Source organism: Narcine bancroftii, chromosome 3 (genome assembly GCF_036971445.1).
Source record: "Narcine bancroftii isolate sNarBan1 chromosome 3, sNarBan1.hap1, whole genome shotgun sequence".
Taxonomy (NCBI): Eukaryota; Metazoa; Chordata; class Chondrichthyes; order Torpediniformes; family Narcinidae; genus Narcine; species Narcine bancroftii.
In genome coordinates this window covers 276,817,870-276,838,390 of record NC_091471.1, presented here as the reverse complement: position 1 = coordinate 276,838,390, position 20,521 = coordinate 276,817,870, and the positions used below count along the sequence as shown (strand labels likewise).

General features: G+C 48.3%; 1 protein-coding gene across 1 annotated transcript in view; it reads left to right on the top strand.

Moving 5' to 3' along the window:
- Positions 1-20,521, top strand: part of LOC138758815 (sodium/myo-inositol cotransporter 2-like) — an 84,717-nt gene that overhangs the window by 570 nt on the left and 63,626 nt on the right. Inside the window, exons 3-6 of the mRNA XM_069928208.1 lie at positions 14,030-14,101; positions 14,180-14,284; positions 18,646-18,705; positions 20,058-20,162. Coding sequence (XP_069784309.1) covers positions 14,030-14,101; positions 14,180-14,284; positions 18,646-18,705; positions 20,058-20,162 — 342 coding nt within the window. The remainder of the gene's footprint in view (positions 1-14,029; positions 14,102-14,179; positions 14,285-18,645; positions 18,706-20,057; positions 20,163-20,521) is intronic.

The window sequence follows — 20,521 nt, the reverse complement described above, 5'->3', positions numbered from 1 at the left end:
CAAGAGAATAAGTTTGAGAGGGCGGCCAAGAGATGCATGTTTTGGAATCTGGAGCGACAGTCCGGACACAGGCGTGGACGGCCCACTCTTCAATGAGCCCACCACTCCCACCGATATCGGGACGTGGGAGGGAACCGGAGCCCCCCGCGGCAGACACGGGAGCACGTCGACTCTCCGTCCAGACAGCGGGGGGCGCTGGAAGCTGCCGCCCTGTCCAGGGACACCGTGGGGCCCGGACGCTCTCTCACTGGAAAAGCTCACGAGGGCGCTGTGGAGAGGGTTGGCGCTGGCTCCCCAGGACCCGGACCCCTCTGTGCCAGTGGTACGGTCCAGCCAACACTGGCGTCGGCAGCAACCACTGTGTTTGGAGGGGGGGTTGGGGGAGGGTAGAGGCGAGGGAATCCTTAAACGGGAGGGGGGGGGAGAGAAGGCAGATGAGGGAATCCTCTCATAAGAGGATACACAGGAGGAAACACTTTCAAAGGGGGCGGGAAAAGCTCAACCAGGGAACCCTTTCATGATGGTAGGGGGGAAGACCAGGGAATTCCCTTACAGGCACAGCTGGTTAGCCTCCCCTCCCCATGAATGGAATGACCCTCCCTGGTGACACGTTAGTCCTCCCTCACCCTCGGGTCCCAACTTGGTCACTGGGTGGCGCTCTCGCCCTCTGTACCCAGGGCAACACCTCAGCCCTGATCCTGGGGGATCCTCTGACCCTGAGGGTAATCCCTGCGGGGGGGTGGGGGGGGTGACCCCCTGGTCATGTGGGTTATCCCTTGGCCCTGGGGCGGGTGGGAGTGATCCCCTGTCCATTGGGAGATCCTTTGGCCCTTGGTTGGGGGGGGGGGGGGGGTGGTGGGGAGATCCTCTGACCCTGGAAATGATGCCCTGGCCAAGGTGGTGATCCCTTGTTTCTGGCCCCAGGCGATGATCCTGTGCATGAAAACAGCAATACATGTGGCTGCAGTGGTTTAACACTAAGATCCCCAAATCTACACATATTGTTTATGATTGTCAAAAAATTAAGGAAATTAGAAATACAACTTGGAGTTTTAAAGTAGAGGATCAGACTGATTAGGATAGATATTGAGTTATTTTAACTTGCTAAAGTAAGTCTACTTACTTCATGTGTTAGAAGCACTATGAGCAAAGGCAGAAAAGCAGGCCAGCATCAGAGCTGGATGATGAATGAACTCCTTTGGACCTGTGTTTCCAATCATCTTACTCACAAATATAAGATCGCTGGAGATGACTTGAGGCTGCATCTGAACCAGAGAGAACTGCAGGGTTGCTGTGCTCTGGTGATTACAGAAATCCAGCTCCAGGACATCATTCCACACTCAGCGATCCAGCTGGATGGCCTTATCTCTTCAAGGCAGACAGAGACACTGCTGTTTTTGGCAAGAGTCGATGATGGACTCTGTATAATTACATCACTGAGAACTGGTGCATCAATGTCCCTGTTATAGAGACCTTCTGCTCATCGAAGATAGAGTACATGGTGGTGAGATGCAGACTTATCTACCTGCCCAGGAAACTCATGGCCAGGTTGATTGCCACAGTCTATGTTCCACCTTCGGCTAATGAGGCTGAAGCCATGAAGAAGTTTTACTGTGCGACCTGTGAAGCCCAGACTTCTCAGCCTGATGGTGCCATGATTGTAGCTGGTGACTTCAACCACATCCACCCCCTGTCAGGATTCTACCATGGTTTCAGCGCCATGTCACCTTCACCAGAGGAGAGAGTACCTTGGATCGGTATTCACCAAAGTTAGCCTCTTCAGCAACAGTGATAAGTTGTACTACAGAGAAGTGGTGGAAAATCTTGTGAAATGATGCGAGAATAACAACCTGAATCTCAATGAGGACAAAACAAAGGACATGATTGTGGACTTCAAGAGGGCTAGGGATAACACATTAATAGATTGGTAGTGGAAAGAGTAGAGAGCCCCCATATTCCTCAGATTCCACTTAAGTGTGACCTAAGTTCACTTGTCAGGAAGGCGCAACATCGACTACACTTCCTGTCAACTTTCTACAGGAACCAAAGAACCATAGTTCACTACAGCACAGAAAATAGGCCATTTGTCCATTTTAGACTGTGCTGAAAACATGATACTTCTAGTCCCACTGACCTACACCCACTCCATAACCATCCAGACCTATCCCATCCATGTATCTATCCAAATTATTTTTAAAACTTAAGAGTGAGCCCACATTTACCTTGTCAGATGGCAGTTCATTCCACACTCCCACCACTCTCTGAGTGAAAATGTTTCCCTAAACCTTTCCCCTTTCATCCTAAAGCCATATCCTCTCGTATTTATCTCTGCAGAACCTTCTCACATTTACTCTCATACCTCTCATATTTTGTAAATCTCTATTGAATCTCCCCTTATTCTTCTACACTTCAAGGAATAAAGTCCTAACCCGTTTAATCTTTCCCTGTATCTCACCTCCTGAAGACCCAGCAACATCCTAGTAAATCCTCCATGCACTCTTTCAATCTTACTGATATCCTTCATCTAGTTAGGAGACCAGAACTGCACACAATACTCCAAATTTGGCCTCACCAATGTCTTATACAACCTCACCATAACGTCCCTACTCCTGTACTTAATACTTTGATTCATGCAGTCCACCTCTACCTCTGACATTAATTTCAGGGAATTATGTATCTGAATTCCGAAAATCCATTTGTTCTTCTGTATTCCTCTGTGCCCTACCAATTACTGTGTATGTCCTACTTTGGTTTGTCCTTCCAAAATGCCACACCTCAAACTTTTCTGCATTAAATTCCATCTGCCACTTTCTGGCCAATTTTTCAAGTTGGTCCAGATTCCTCTGCAAGCTTTGAATACCTTCCTTGCTGTCCACGCCTCCAATTTTAGTGTCATCAGCAAACTTATCATCCAGATCATTGATATAGACAACAAACAACAATGGTCCTAGCACAGATCCCTGAGACTCAGGCCTCCAGTCTGAGAAGCAACCATCCACTACCACTCTGACTTCTCCCATAGAACCAATTCCGAATCCAGTTTACAACATCTCCATGGATACCTAGTGTCTAAATCTTTTGAACTAACCTCCCATGTGTGACCTTGTCAAAGGCCTTACTAAAGTCCATGTAGACTGTAATGCAGTTAGTAACTACTAGCAGATGCAAAGCAACTGATTAAAGGCTTTAATATCCTGAATTAGCCAGCACATTACTATATGCTTCTGGCCTGGATCCAAGGCTGGTACTGAGGGAGGGGACTAGGGCCTCATTGGGAAACTATGGGTAGAAATTACTAGGTCGGAGGTGGGCCAGCCTACATAGTACCTGCCTTCATTACCATGTTCCACCACATTCACCCCTTCCTTTTAGATAAAGTCTGGCAGGTTGAAGTGGGACAGCGTCCATCATCTCCGATCATGCATTCTATACCCGTTCACAGATTCAGCCTGTCTAGTGGCTTTTTCCGCCATTGTGATCACCACAGCGCCGGTGGCATTGGCTCCTGCGAGGTGGTGACCTGTCAGGTGGGCTGAATGTCCGGGGACTGAACTGTACTGGTGTGAACCGGTTCAGAGGGGGTTGGGAGCATTGGTTGTTCCACTGGAGGTTGCAGGGGTGGTGGGGATGGGGCCCTGAGGGGTCGTCGTGATGGGGGAGGCAAGAGATCATTTACCTGGATGATGCATGGGACCAGCTGGTCACTGTCGAGGACTTTTGGGTACACCTCCCATGCCGGGACCACTGCTTGAGCCAGGTCATGGATGGACACTGAGTTTTCCCACCCTGGTGGGTGCAGTACATAGGCACACTGGGAGTTTGCAGCACCGGCCCAGGGGTCATCAGCCAGACTGGCAGCATGGTTCCTGATGTCATCCTCCTAGGGAAGGAGAACAGTTTCTCATGTGGGGTGAGTAGGGGCCTGGTGGCATGTAGCTCTTCTGGAAGGACCTCTTGCCACTTGGAGACGGACATTCCTTTAGACTTCAGGGCCAAGAAGACTGCCTCCAGATTGTGCCATTCTCCCCTTCCACCTGCCCATTCCCACGGGGGTTATAGCTGGTGGTTCTACTTGTGGCTCTACCCTTAGACAGGAAATATTGCTGCATGAATGGGGACCCCGCGGTCACTGTGAACATAACTGGTGTATCTGAACAAGGTGAAGAGCTTTCGGATGGCTTTAATGACCGTAGGTGTGGTCATATCTGGGCAGGGAATGGTGAATGGGAAATGTGAGTACTCATTCATGATATTCAGGAAGTACAGGTTCCTCATCGTGGATGGAAGGGGGCCCTTGAAGCTCATACTGAAACGTTCAAAGGCCTTGATCAGATGAGCTCTCTCCAGCCGGTAGAACTGCAGCTTGCACTCCTTGCAGACAGAACAGTTAAAGGTCAGCTCCCTGATCTCCTCCACAAAATAGAGGAGGTTGTGGGTCCTCGTGAAGTGATAGAGCCTGGTGATCCTGGGTGGCAGAGGCTATTGTGGAGGGCCTGGAAGCAATCCACTTGCGCCCTGTTGCAGGTTTCCCTAGACAGAGCATCGGGTGGCTCATTGAACTTCCCCGGCCGATACATGATATTGTAATTGAAGGTGGACAGCTCAATTCTCCACCTCATGATCTTGTCATTTTTAATGTTCCCTGACTGTTTATTGTTAAACATAAAAGTGACAGCTCTGTAGCCCGTTAGCAGGGTGAAGGATCTGCCAGCCAGTGGCACACAGCCTCCACTATATCCAAGTCCCTGAGTTCGAGGCCTGGAGGGTTCAGGAAAAGAATGCCACAGGCCTTCAGCATGGTGGCCAGGGCGAAATCGGAGGCATTGCACTCCACTTGGAAAGGGATGAATTCATCAATGACTTGCATCACTGCCTTACCAATCTCACTCATAATGCCCTCGAGGCCTTACAGAGCTCCACAGACAAAAAAAAGCGGTTTTCACCGGGGTGGGGGGTGGGCTTTGTCCGTGTAGTTGGGGATCCACTGGGCATAGTATGAGAAGAACCCCAGACACCGTTTTATATCCTTAGGGTTCTGGGGCAGTGAACGTTCCAGCAGGGGGTGCATACACTCGGGGTAGGGGGCAATGACACAATGCTCCACCATGTAGCACAGTATTGCCAACCGCGTGGTACTTCTTCTGATTGTATGTTAAGTTCAGGGTTTTTGCAGTGGCCAGGAACTTTTGCAGATTATTATCGTGTTCCTCTTGGGAATGGCCTCAGATGGTGACATTATCCAGATAGAGATATGTGGCTTTTAATTAATTGTCAACCTCCATGAGGTCCATTTCCCTTTGGAACACTGACACTCCATTGATGAGGCCGAATAGGACCCACAGGAAGTGATAGAGGTGGCCGTTGGCCTCAAACGCCGTGCATAGATGGTCCTCCAGGTGGATGGGGATCTGGTGGTATGGTGGAGAAGACCTGGAAATGGGCAATCTCATTCACCATGTCAGCTATGCAGGGAAGGGTGTAGGTGTCCAGTAAAGTGAACCTATTGATGATCTGGCTATGACCATCCGATGCTTCTCCCCACTCTTCATTACCACCACCAGTGCCCTCCAGGGCCGGTTACTGGGTTCTATGATGCCCTCCGCTAGTAGCCGCCCCACTTCAGCTTTATGACTCCCTGTCCCCGGGCCTGTATCATCTGCTTTTTTTGTGGCTACAGGCTTGCAGTTGGGGATGAAGTTCTGGAATGGGGGAGGGACGAGGGGGTGGAGGGACCTGGAGGGTGTCCAGCCTGCTGGTCGGGTGGCCAGGATGGCATTCCAGTGTGTGATTGGCTGTGTTCTGAGGAAAGGATGGGCCTTCCAGGAATTGGTTATTTCTGACCAAGAGGGGAGGGTGGGGGCCTGTCAAACAGTATCAGAATGCTCTTAAGCTGGCACTGGAAATCCAGTATGACTGGCGCACAGAGATGGGGCATTACTAGTAGTTTGAAGTTTGAATACTTTGTGATCCTAACGGCCAGGGTCATGGAATGGGACTTGGACTCTAATGCTACCTTGGACTTGGCAGTGGACACTGGCAGGCATAGAGTTGGCCCAGGTGTATAATTTCTCAGTACTCTCTGTGTTGAATAGACAGCCCATGGTGTGACCATTAACTTCTATGTCCATCATAGAGCGTGCCAGTTAGTGTGGCCTGCCCTGGTCCAACATGATGGAGGCCAGGGTCAACTTGTCAGAGTCACTGCTGCTGTTATCATTGGGATGGCTGCTGGCAAGATGGCCTCCCTGGAGATCCCAAAAATGGGCACTCCCATAGATCACACGCTGCGGGGTACAGAAGAAATGCTGGAAATGGTGTCATCCTGGGTCATCTTCCTCCTGTTTCCACTGTCAGTCCTCGGCTACCAGAAGAGACGGCAGAAAAAGGTCGACACAAGGTGGTGACGCGGGTCATAATTCACCTGCGGTGCTGCTGGAGGGGGTTTTAGAGCAGCATAGCTTAATGTAGAGCCCCTTCTTCCAGCAGTTCGAATAGGTAGTGCTACGGGCCAGGCAGTACTTTCTCATGTGCTCAGCAGCTGCACCAACATGGTCCCTGAGTCCCAAGATGGTAGTGCCTGTGCTCCCCATCTTGTCATTCCATCATGGATGAATTCTTCTTGATAAACTGCCTCCGTTACATTCTTGCACCCACAGGCTCATCCCATCTCCCTCATGGCCCTCACAAAGTCATCGACAGACTTCCCGGGGCCCTTGCATCGGGTAATCAGTAAATAGCTGGTATACATCGAATTCATGGGGGCCCCATATTATTGTCACAGGAGGGCCATCGTGTCATCATACTTCTCATAATCCCATGTTATTTGGTAGGCTTGATGGCCCACTGATGAAAAATGCAGATCATACTTATTGCTGTCGGCTGAGATCTCATGGTGCCTCATGAAGCCCTTTAGATAGTGTAGCCACATGTCGAATTTAACGGAGGCCTCTGTTTCCCTGAGATCAGTCTCCAGCTTCTCCACTTGGGTCACTTTGTCCATGGCAAAAATTCAAGATATTAAATTGTAGTGCAATCAATAAGCACCATCAAACACAAAGCAAGTGATTATCCAGCACATAACTACATGCTTCTGGCTGGTACTGAGAGAGGAGACGAGAGCTCTCAGCCTTTATTGGGAAACTACAGAGAGGAGTTACCAGGTGAGAGGCGGGCCAGTCTGAGCAGTCCAGTGTGTTCCCTATCTGCTTTACCGTGTTCCACCACATAGACAACATCCACAACCTTTCTTTCATCTACTTTCTTGGTAATCTCATTGAAAAATTTTAAGATTCATTAAGCATGCACAAGCCATGCTGACTATCCTTAATCAGCTCTTGGCTATCCAAACACTTGTATATCCCACCAATAATTTAGCTACTACTGGTCTGTAGTTTCCTGGTTTACTTTTGGAGCCTTTTTTAAACAACAGAAAACATGCTACCCTCCAATCCTTCCATATGTCACTCGTGGATAAGGATATTTTAAATATTTTTCTACCAGGGCTCCTGCAATTTCTACACTAGTCTCCCTCAAGGTCCGAGGAGATAGCATGTCAGGCCTGGAGTATTTATCAACCTTTATTCGCTGTAAGACAGCAAGCCCCTTCTCCTCTATAATCTCTATATGTTCCATGACACTTTTGTTTGTTTCCCTTCCTTCCTTATACACTCTGCCAGTTTCCTGAGTAAATACTGGACAAAAAACTGTTTAAGATCTCCCTCATTATGTGAGACTCCACACATAGACAAGCACACTGATCTTCTAAGGGGCTATTTTTGGCCCATACATGTAGAAAACCTTCAGGTTTACCTTCACGTTATCTGCCAAAGCAACCTCACGGTTTCTTTTTGCCTTCCTGATTCCCTTCTTAAGTACTTTCTTTCATTTTCTATACTCTTCTAGAACCTCGTTTGCTCCTTGTTCCCAATATCTCTCTTCTTCTTAACCAGATGGCCAATAATCCCTTGAAAACCAGGGTTCCCTATGCTTGTTAACTTTGCCTTTAATCCTGACAGGAACATGCAAACTCTGCACTCTCAAACTTTCACCTTTGAAGGCCTTCCACCTACTGAACAAATCCTTGCCAGAAAACAACTTATCCCAATGCACTCTTCCTAGATCCTTTCTCATTTCTACAAAACTGCCCTTTCTCCAATTTAGAATCTCCTCAAGATCCAGGCCTATCCTTATCTGTAATTTACTTGAAACTAATGACATCATGGTCACTTGTCCCAAAATGTTTGTCTACACATACATCTGCCACCTGACCTGTCTGGTTCCCTAATAGGAAATCAGGTATTGCATCCTCTCTCGTTGGCACCTCTATATATTGATTTAGAAAACTTTCCTGAACACATTTGACAAACTCCAAACCATCCAATCCTTTTACAGTATGGGATCCTGTACTTCCCAGTATGGAAAGTTAAAATCTTCTACTATCACAACTTTCTGTTTTTGAAATAGGTCTGCTCTCTCTCAACAGATTTGCTCCTTCAATTCTCATTGACTATTGAGTGGTCTATAATACAGCTCTATCAGTGTAGTCACACCTTTCCCGCTCCTCGGTTCCACCCATATGTCCTCTGTAGATGAGCCTTCTGGGCTGTCCTGTCTAAGCACAGCTGTGATATTTTCCCTGACTACCAATGCCACTCCTCCTCTTCTATCACATCTGAAACAACAGATCCCCGGAACATCGAGCTCCCAGTTTGGTCCCTCCTGCAGCCATGTATCACTAATAGCAAAAATGTCATAATCCCACTTGCAAATTCACACCCTTGTGATAGTACAGATTCTATCACCAATGTGTATATGTACATATGTACAGATGGTAGTGTAGAATGACTGTGATTGGCTGAGAGTGTAGCCACACCTACTGGCAGGTCTTAAAGGATTGCTCTTAGCCAGACCAGGTCATTCTGGACTGGTCGACCTACTTGTGATATGCTCCAGTCTCTTACTTAATAAAAGCCTTGGTTTGGATCAACGTCTTTGGTTCTTTCGACGCGTATGCTACGGCTGGAATGCCTCAACATTGACCCACAGTCAGCTACAGCCTTGAATGACTTTAAGTACTGGGTGAGGTGCTTTGAAAGATACTTTCAGCTCTCTCATCCTGCCGTGTTAGAGGACAGCCATCGACTACTAATATTGATGACTATGGTGTCCCCGAGAGTCTACCAGAGTGTCCAGGACACAACCACTTACGCCACAGCCATGAAGGTGCTGAAAGGGCTCTATGAGCCCTTGAAAAGCCACTTGGCAGAAGTGCATTTGAAAACAACGACTTTGCTGCAGTCTGTCACTCCAAAATGGCCGCCATCAAACACAGTGGCTCATCTGAAGCCAAATCGCCACTCTCCATTTCAAACACTTATTCCTCAGAGCTCTCGTCCAATGAGAGCGAGGACTCCGCCACATTGCAGTGCCTGACATCACGGGGCAGACGCCGAGTGCAGAAGGTAGAACCCATCCTCGTCGCAATGACATTCACTCTATCATCCAACCAGGCCCCAGCCCTGACCTCAACGCCCGCCGCCAAACAAGGACCTGCCACCGCCGATCAGGGACCCACCACCGACCAGGGTCCTACCGCCGCCGACCAGGGACCTGCCGCCGCCGACCAGGGACCCGTCGCTGCTGACCGGGGACCCGCCACCACTGACTGCCCCACCGCTGACAGCAAGCAGCGACCCCCAAAACTTACCTTTGGCTGCAGGCAGCAACACCATCTTCCCGACACTGTTTTTTCAGACCCCACTGTTGGCGTGACGTCATCATGCACACATTGCGTGACATGATCACGCAGGACTCCACTGTCTACATTACAAGTCTCTGCATCAATAACCGTTGACCAGGACTTCCCTCAACCCCTGACAAAAGCAATGGAACTGATTAAAGTGCATGGACACTATACCATTTGCTTATTTGACTCGGGGTCAACTGACAGTTTATCCACCCGGACCTGGCCCACTGTTGCGGACTAGCTATTTTTCCCCACTACACAGAGAATTTCATTGGCGACCAGATCGCTCTTGACTAGGGTAAAGGGGTACTGCGTGGCGACCCTGAAAGTCCAGGGCATCACGTTCACAGACTTCAAACTATTAGTCCTTCCCCAATTGTACGCCCCTGCACTGCTGGGACTGGATTTTCAGTGCCAGTTTCAAACTGTTTCCCTGTACTTTGGGGGGCCTCACGCTACGCTCTCTGTCTGTAACCACTCCAACCCGGGAACCTCCTGCCAGTGGCAGCCCGAGTCACCCGCCCCTGCGCCCAGGGGCCTCACCACCCTCTGAGTTGCTCCGCCAGCATTTTTCGCAAATCTCACCCCTGGCTGGAATTCTGTGGCCACCAAAAGCCGACAATATAGTTCTGAACACAGGAAATTTATCACAAGCGAGGTGCACAGACTGCTGGATGAGGGCATTATCGAACCTAGCTCAAGTCCATGGAGGGCTCAGGTAGTGGTTGTTACAAACGGGGAGAAGCCACGGATGGTGGTGACTACAGCCAAACTATCAACCGCTTCACGTTCCTGGATGCATACCCCCTTCCAAGGATCACAGATGTGGTGAATCAGATCACCCAATACCATGTATTTTCCACCATTGACTTACATTCAGCCTATCATCTGCTCCCGATCCGCTGAGAAGACGGACCTTTCACGGCCTTCGAAGCGAATGGGCGGCTGTATCAATTCCTCAGGATACCCTTTGGGGTCACAAATGGTGTTGCGGTCTTCCAGCGGGAAATGGACCGGATGGTGGACCAGAACGGGCTGACTGCTACTTTCCCATATCTGGACAATGTCAGCATCTGCGGCCATGACACGGAGGATCATGATGCCAACCTTGAAAAATTTTTTTAGACTGCAATTCAGCTGAACTTGACCTACAATTTCAACAAGTGTTCCTCCCGGACCACTCGGCTTGCAATTCTGGATTGGGTAGTGGAGAACGGGGTGGTCATGCCGGACCCTGACCGCATGCGTCCCCTCATAGACTTGCCCCCCCCCCACAACTCAAACGCTGCCTGGGTTTTTTCTCTTACTATGCCCAATGGGTTCCACGCTATGCCAACAAGGCACAGCCACTCTTCAAGACCACCTCCTTCCCCCTGTCAACCGAAGCCAGAGCGGCCTTCGACTGCATCAAATTGGACATCACTGCTGCAACGCTGCACGCCATCGACGATTCTATTCCGTTCCAAGTCAAAAGCGATGTGTCTGACTTTGCACTGGCAGCCACTTTGAACCAGGCCGGCCGGCCGGTAGCCTTCTACTCCAGAACCCTCCAGGGTCCTGAGAGCCAACACTCTCCTGTCGAGGAGGAGGCCCAGGCCATAGTTGAGTCAGTACGTTGTTGGAGACACTACCTCACTGTCAGGTGCTTTATTCTGCTGACTGACCAACGCGCGGTCTCCTTCATGTTTAGCAATACCCAGCAAGGCAAGATCAAGAATGACAAAATCGCCAGGTGGAGAATTGAGCTCTCCACCTTTAATTATGACATACTGTATCGGTCAGGTAAACTCAACGACCCGCCAGATGCGCTCTCCAGGGGGACTTGTGCCAACATGGAACTAGACTGGCTGCAGAAACTCCACGCGGAGCTCTGTCATCCAGGGGTCACTAGGTTCGCGCACTTTGTCAAATCTCGCAACCTGCCCTACACAGTCGAGGAGATTCGCTCCATGACCCGGGCCTGCCCAGTGTGCGCTGAGTGCAAGCCCCACTTCTTCCATCCAGAGAACACCCACATCATCAAAGCCACCCGCCCCTTTGAGCGTCTCAGTGTAGACTTCAAGGGGCCCCTACCATCGACCAACTGTAACACCTACAACCTTACGGCCATCGATGAGTACTCCCGCTTCCCGTTCGCTGTGCCCTCCTCGGACATGACTGCCTCCTCAGTTATAGAGGCCCTGCACAGCATCTTCGCCATCTTCAGGTACCCCAGTTACATCCACAGTGACAGGGGGTCCTCGTTTATGAATGCGGAGCTGTGGCAGTACCTTCTGGAGTATGGTATTGCTTCAAAAAGGACCACCAGCTATAACCCACGTGGTAATGGGCAAGTCGAAAGAGAGAATGCCACTGTCTGGAAAGTGGTTAAGTTTGCCCTCCGGTCCAAAGGTCTCCCCACTTCTCGAGGCAGGATGTGCTCTCTAGTGCCCTACTCTCCATCCGCTCTCTCCTATGCGCTGTGACCAATGCCACCCCCCATGAAAGGATGTTCTCTTTCCTGAGGAAATCCGAGTACCGGCATGGCTCATGGTTCCCAGTCCAGTCCTTTTACGAAGCCACATCCGGTACTCTAAGAATGACCCCTTGGTTGACCGAGTGACTCTGCTCCATGCAAACCCGCATTATGCCTTCGTTGAGTTCCCGGACAGATGGGAGGACACAGTCTCGGTAGGGGACTGAGCCTAAGCCGGATCAGGCGCAGCAGTGCCTTTAACCCATCCTCCCCCTAGTCCTTCTCCCCCAGGTCATGTGCTTGAACAGAGGGACCAGCACCACCCCACCAGCTCAGGCCAGACTGTCGAAAATGCCATTGGGGAATTGAGTGAAGCAGTGGTCACACCCTACAGGCCTGCTGGTGACACGACTATAGCGACCCCAATCCCGGCGCCACGGTGGTCACGCTAGATGGTCAGAGCCTCTGACCGATACAGCCCCTAACCTCCATTCACCCTGGGGTCAGTTCTCAAAGAAGGGGTGAATGTGATAGTACAGATTCTCTCACCAATGTGTATATGTACACATGTATATGTAGTGTAGAATGACTGTGATTGGCTGAGAGTGTAGCCACACCTACTGGCAGGTCTTAAAGGATTGCTCCTAGCCAGACCAGGTCATTCTGGACTGGTTGACCTACTTGTGATATGCTCCAGTTTTTTAGTTAATAAAAGCCTTGGTTTGGATCAACAAGTCTTTGGTTCTTTCGACACGCATTACAACCCTAAAATAGTCATCCTTTCTCACAATACTCCTTGAATTGAAATAAACACACTTGAGCTCATTTCTACCACAAATTTCTGTCTATACATGGAGTCCTCACATGACTGCGCCTCACTATCTGCTCCAACACTCTGGTTTCCCTCCCCCTGCAAATCTAGTTTCAACCCACCAGAGCAGCACCAGCAAACCTGCCCGCAACGATATGTGTCCCCCTCCAGTTCAGATGCAAACCGTTCCATCAGAACAGGTCCCACCTTCCCTGGAAGGGGGCCCAATGATATAGAAATCTGAAGCCCTCCCACGTGTTAAGCTTCATTATCCTATTTCTAACCTCACTAGCAAGTGGCACGGGCAGCAATCCTGAGATCATTACCCTAGAGGTCCTCTCCTTCAACCTTGCACCTAACTCCCTGAATTCTGTATCTGTATCAGGATCTGTAACCTGGAGATGTATCAAGAATGTCCTGGCTAGCTGCATCACAATGTGGTATGGTTGCTGTAGAGAACTGGATCAGAGGCCAATTTACAGGACCTTAAGAGTGGCAGAGAGAATTACTGTGGTCTCCAATGCCCTGTCAATGTGTTCTACTGGGATCATTTTCTGAAGAGGGCTCACAAAATTGTTAAGGACCCCTACCACCTCTCACATAGTATTTCCAGCTACTCCCATCAGGAAAGAGATCCAGGAGGATCAGATGCAGCAGCACCAGGCTGAGGAACAGTTACTTCCCACAGGCAGTGAGAATGCTGAAAGACTGCTCATACAAACCCTCCAAGTTATTTAAGTCTACTAGTTATTTAATAATACATCTTTATTTTTATCTATGTACTGCATATGAATCATTTGTCTCTACGTGTGTTATGTGTTTGCATCGTTTGGCACCAAGGACTGAATAATGCCGCTTAGTCCATTTGTGCCATTGATAATGAACTTGAACTTGAACGGGACCCAATGTCTGTGGGCTTGGGCTGTGATGTGACAAGGGATGTGGGGTCAGTGAGCCAGTTGAAGGCAAGGGGAAATGTGCACATCGGCTTGTGACCACTTTGTCATCTCTCTCGCAGTCCATGTGCCGGACCAAGAGGAATACTGTGAAGGGCTACTTCCTGGCTGGGAAGGACATGGTGTGGTGGCCGGTGAGTACCTTGGCTTCGGACTTCATTCAAAGACTGGAAGCTTGTGCTTGCTCTAAAACTCATTTCTCCCTCCATCAGATCGGAGCCTCGCTCTTCGCCAGCAATGTGGGAAGCGGCCATTTCATTGGACTGGCTGGCACGGGAGCTGCCTCTGGTGTTGCAGTCAGTGCATACGAGTTCAACGTGAGTTCCTCACTCATTTCCTTCAGCTGCTTGCTCTCAGTCCCCCTTCCCTCTCTGGATCATTGCAAACAAAACTGGGCACGGTTGGAAATGCAGCGCAGATCAGGCAGAATCCTTGGGAGCGAGACAGGATTTCAAGCTTCAGGTCAATGATGCTTCACCAGAAGAGAAAGATGAGTGTTTTAAGTTGAAGAGATAACAGTACAAGCCTTACCCAGTGGTCAATGTAACACCCACCTCCCATTGTAGAGAAGGCAATACCTTCCACTTTCACAGTGTTTTGTTCTTCTGTTAACCTAATTGCCATTTTACTTACTTATTATGGCCAATTGTTACTTGGGCAGCCTTAGTCTCCATCCTATCCTGGACATTCCTTGTGTTTTAATGCACTCCACTCCACTCTGCAACGTAAAACAATCCTTGCTTTCTCACTTCCAGCTACAATGAAACATTATAAAGTTAACTGTTTCTTTTCACAAGGATGCTCAGCTGTTGAATATTTCCAGAGCCTTCTCTTTGAGAAGTGAGTTTTATATGGGCAACAACAAAGACAGCACAGGGACTGGCCCTTTGGCAGACGTATCTGTGCCAACGTGATGTCCAAAGCAAAGTGTTAACAGCAGTGTTTGCACCTGGTAGACGTTCCTCCACTCTCTTCATAGTCATGTGTCTATCTAGAAGCCTCTTAAATGCTACTGTTGGATCTGCTTCCATCCTGACTCTTGGCAACCCATTCCAGGCACCTACCACTCTATATTATATTTGTCCCCTGCCTTAGGGGCATGTCTTCCAGTGTGTGATGCTTTTACCCTGGGGGAAAAAGTTCTCACTGCCCACCCTAACAATGTCTCATGATTTTATAAACCTCTATCAGGACTCCCCTCTGCCTCCTATATTCCTGAGAAAATAGTCCAATATGTCCAACCTCTTCCCATATTTCATACACTCTAAAACAGGCAACATCCTGGTAAACCTCTTCCATACTCTTAATAAAGCCTCCACGTCCTTTCTGTAATGGAGCGACCGGAATTGTGAGTGCAGCCTAACCAAAGTTGCATATACAGTAGCTGCAGCATGACCTCCTTACTTTGATACTTTGATACTCAGTGCTCCACCCAACGATGCTAAGCATACCATACACCTTCTTTACCACCCTATCTTATTGCGTGGCTATTTTCAATGAACTATGGAACTGGACCCCCCACCACCCCCTGCCCCCCCCCCGCAACCCTTCTGCACATCAATACTTTTAAGCTCTGCCTATTGTGTATACGTTTGACCTCCTATGGTGCAACACCTCACACTTGTTGGACTAAACTCCCATATGCCATTTTTCTGCCTATACCTATAAATGATCCATATCCTTCTGTATTCTTTGATAGCCCACAACTCCACCAATCTTTGTATCATTTTCAAACATACTAACTTTTCCTCCAACTTCTTCACCCAAGTCACAAACAACAGAGATCCCCACAGTGATCCTTGCGGAACACCACTAGTCTGAGGCCTCCAGCCCAAACAACATCCTTCCTCTGTCTACTATCATTTTGTACCACTCCCTATCCAGACCCCATGGATCTGTCCGTATCTTCTGAATCAACCTCCCCTGAGGGTCCTTGGCAAACACTTTACAGAAGTCTATGTAGACAACATCCAGTGCCCTATTCTCATCAATCATCTTTGTCACTTCCTCAAAGAAAACTTAATTCAATTGATAAGATATGATCCTGGTGACAAAATTTGCTCAATTCACTCAAAATTTCAAGCTAGGCTCCAGAGGGTGGGGATCCAAGATGGAGAGAGAAGGACTGAGAAAGTGAAGGAGAGTGAGGAAGGCAAAGGTAATGTACTGAGGCAGAACAGGGTGTGGAGGACAAGTGTCGAGGAGAGACGGATAAACTTTGTTGCACTTATTTTAACACAAGCCTTCCAGAGAAAGCTCGGTGCAGGTCATGGATAGGTGCAAAACAATGGGCTGCTGTAAACACAATAGAGACATAGTTGAAGGAGGAGCAGACTGGCAGTTCAATGTTCCAGATTACCATTGCTACAGGTGTGATGGGAACAGTGCAAAGAGAGATGGAGGGGAGGGCCTCAACATCTTGTATAATTCAACATGATGACCCAATACTTCAATGCTCTGATCGATGAAGGTAAGCGTCCCAAACCATCTCTTCACTAGTCTTTAAAGAGCTCTGTACCTGCGTCCCTGGATCCCTCTGGTCCATAACACTCTTCAGGACACTGCTGTTAACAATGTAAGTCCTACCCTTGTTTGATTTACCCAAATACAGCATAACACACTTTTCCAAGTTGAAATGTATCTGCCATTTCTTAGAACAGTTCCCCATCTAATCTAGATGATGTTGCAAAGCCAGGTAATCTTCTTCACTGTCCACCATTGTGCATATTTTCATGTTATCAGCAAAATTACCTCACCACAGACATCCTTGTCCAAATCATTTATGTATGCTATAAATGTAAGGGTCCCAGTTCCGAACCCTGAGACCCTCCACTAGCCATGGTCCTTCAGTGTGAAAAATTGCCCTCCTCAACCATTCTCTGGTTCCTCTCACTGAGACATTGTTTATCCAATTGGCCTCCAATCCTATGTACCCTAACCTTCAATGCCAACCTATCACATGGGACCTTATCAAATGCTTACTGAAATCCATATAAATCCCATCAACTGCCTTGGTCTCATCTACTCTCTTTGTTACCGCTTCAAAACATTCTATCAAGGCTGCCCTCACCTCTCCATGGGATGATCATTCTGATCTTGCTGGCCTGTTTCTTCCTTCCCATCTACATTGCAACTGAGGTAACGTTTCTCTACATTCTACCACAAGCTGATCACTATCGTGTGAGACATGATTTCCTACCCACAAATCCAGACTGGTTCTCCTCCCTCCTGGCCATCTCACAGATTGCTCCCCAGCAGTTTCTCTACCACTGATGTCAGACTGACACATCTGTAGTTACCCAGATTATCTTTAAAGCCCTTTTTAAATAATGGCACCTCATTTGCCATCCTGCAGTCCTCCAGAACCTCTATTCTCAGCAATGAATTAAAAAACTCTATCGAAAACGCAAAAATTTCCACAATCCTTCCGACAATGTTCCGGGATACATCTGGAGGCGGAGATTTATCCACCCTGCTGTGATCTAAAACTGCTAATACCCTTACACTTTTTGCCAAAGCCATCTCAAAACCTAATTTAACCCTCCTTATTTTCCCCTTCACTCTGCTGTTATTTTTCTTGTACTCTTCAAGGGATTCACCTGAAACTGTCTGCCTGTAGCTGATCTACGCCTTCATTTTCTCTCTGATCATTGCTGCGATATCTCTTGTTAGCCAAGGTTCCTTTACCTTGCCATTCCTGCCTTTTACCCAACTGGGAATATGTTCATCCTGGGCCTTCTGTATCACACCTTGAAATGCCTTCCATTTAGATAGAAAGATGGAAATAGTTCTAGTAAGGTGAAACCAAATTATTTAACTTGGCACCCAAGTCCATTCTGCTTCTTCATGTTATGTGTAGTTAATAGCAGTGCTCTAGGACATGTCCAGCAAGGCTAGAATATGCTAATGAAGGAAAACACCTGACTGGTGTACTGGTGCATACAGAAAGTGAGTGAGCTACCTAAAGTCGTTGAATCTAATAACCACACAAGGTGCTGCACCTCGAGCTCATTTTTGGTCTTGTTGGAACAAAGGGTGCTCCACAAGCAATCTGTGTTTGGTTCCTCCACCAGTTGCCTGCTACAATAGTGTGGGTCTCTGAAGCACATAGAAGGACAGGGTCACCGTTGCTTGGGGCATTAAGGTCAGCATACAGCCAGGATGGGGTGTGATCTGGGAAGTGACAAGAGCAAAGGCAGTGATTAACCAAGTCAGCCTGATCACCTCCACATCAGAAGTAAGTCAGCAACTTCTTTAACCCTCTTGATCTATATTGCTTTTGGTGTACATGGTAGATTGCAGTGGGTGTAAAATTGGACTTTATACTTTGGATGTGAAACAGGTCTCTCAAATCCAAGGTCATTCTGGGTTTGAAAACCTCCAATCCCTGGCTTTTAGGGCCCAAACACTTGCTTCCCTTCCCATCTCCAAGTTATCTCAGGAGATCCATATTTGATGGCTGATGTCTTGAGCCAGGAAGAGGGGAGTGGTACAGCAGAGCTGGTTCTTGGAAGGGGAGATGATTACTGCTGGAGTAGATTTTGGGTAGTAAGATTCCTGCAATGAGACAATGTGGATAAAGGTGAGTTGTCATGGATCTGAAAGTGTGGGATCACTCCTGGTGCTGGGACCTTACCCTGATTCGGCTGCCCTCACCTCTCTGTATTTCTCTCTCCAGGGGATGATCATTCTGATCCTGCTGGCCTGGTTTTTCCTTCCCATCTACATTGCAGCTGAGGTAACATTTCTCTCCATTCTACCACAAGCTGATCACTATGGTTACAAAGAGTTTTCATGACCGTTAAGAACTTGCTCTGCCAGAGGGATCAAACTCACAGTGTCCAGGAAACGGGGACATAATTTCTGTCATGATTTGCTCTTCCAATTGGCACAAGATGTGAATGGCAGCTTGGCAGCCTGGTGCAGGAGGGAAAGAGACAGAAGCAATGGTTAGGACCGAACTGGTTCTCCTCTACCACTGACCTGGGTTAGGGCAGAACTGTGCACAAGCTGGCCTGACAATGCAGTTGTTGATAGTCAGGGAAATTAATTTCACCCCAGACATCCCAAAACATTTATCAAGTTGAATGCAGTGTCCTTTCAACTGTGAACTCACATTTATTGCATTGCAATTCAATTACCACAGGCTACTTCAGTGGACTTAAACCTGGTATACAGACACCAACCCCCCCCCCCCACAACCCCAGCTGAACAATTCAGTAGTGACAGCTGTGCAGTCAGCGATCTGCAGCTTAAAACAAAGTAGTGTTCACATTGAAACAATTTCCTTCATCAGTGACCCAGGCTTGAATCCGCCACAGTCTGTAAGGCGTTTGGACGTTCTTACAGTGACTGTGTGGGTTTCCTCCTACATTCCATGGGGTTCAAAGGTTAATTGGACACATGGGTGTATTTGGTCAGTGTGGGCTCATGGGCTGTACTAAATTACAAATCAGGGTCCTTCCTGCCCCATACATGACTCCATACCTCCAAGGATGGTCTGACATGGTCCTGCGTACTGCTCACTCCAAGGGACATTTGTGACAGCAGTAATGCCCAGATTCTGAACACAGACATGCCTATTGTTACCACTTGCAACTTGTTATTCTATTGTGTTACATCTGGTGTTTACCAGGAATATTGTGTTATGCCTGGCTTTGTGGCCTGCTGTAGTGGTTTGTGGGATTTGTTCCCATTTTGCAAGGCCAGACGTAGCGCAGATCTGGAAGATGTGTCAGTCACTACTACTATGCAGGGAGCTCCCATCAACTTTTTTTGCCAGTCTCCTGGACAGCTTAATGGGTACAGCAGTTCTATTTTTACGTTTAGACATACAGCATGGAAACAGGCTATTTGGCCCATGAGTCCGTGCTGCCCAATTACGTCCAAATAACCTACAATCCCCAGTACGTTTTGAATGGAGACCCTGGAGAAAACTCATGCAGAATAGGGAGAACATCCAAACTCTTTCCAGATAGCGCGGACTTGAACTGCGATTCTGATCGCTGGTGCTGTAACAGAGTTGCGCTAACCCCTACGCCAACCATGTCACCCATTCTACAGTGGAATTAACATACTTTTTCCCTGCAGGTCACCACCATGCCGGAATATTTACTGAAGCGATACGGGGGCCAGAGAATCCGGCTTTTTATTGCAATTCTCTACCTGTTCATCTACATATTTACAAAGATATCAGTAAGTAAATAACTTTGAGCAGGCCAAGCTGACGGCCATGAGAGAGGGGGTATTGACTGAGGGGGGCCATGGGGGAGAGGTCATTGATGGGGTCATGGGGGAGGGGGAATTGACTGGAGGGCCATGGAGGAGGGGCATTGACTGGGGGAAGCCAAGCAAAGCAGACCACCATCAATGAAGCTCGGAAAGCTGTGTCCAGGTGGGAATGAGTGGAGCATGGTGTCCGAGCCCAGAGGTCAGCTACATTTTCACCACACAGATTCGAGGTCCAACACTGGACAGGATTTCCGTGGGTACCTCGCCCTTCTTCTTCTACATTATCCAAGGCCCTGTTTGTATGAAAATGGCATTTGGTCACG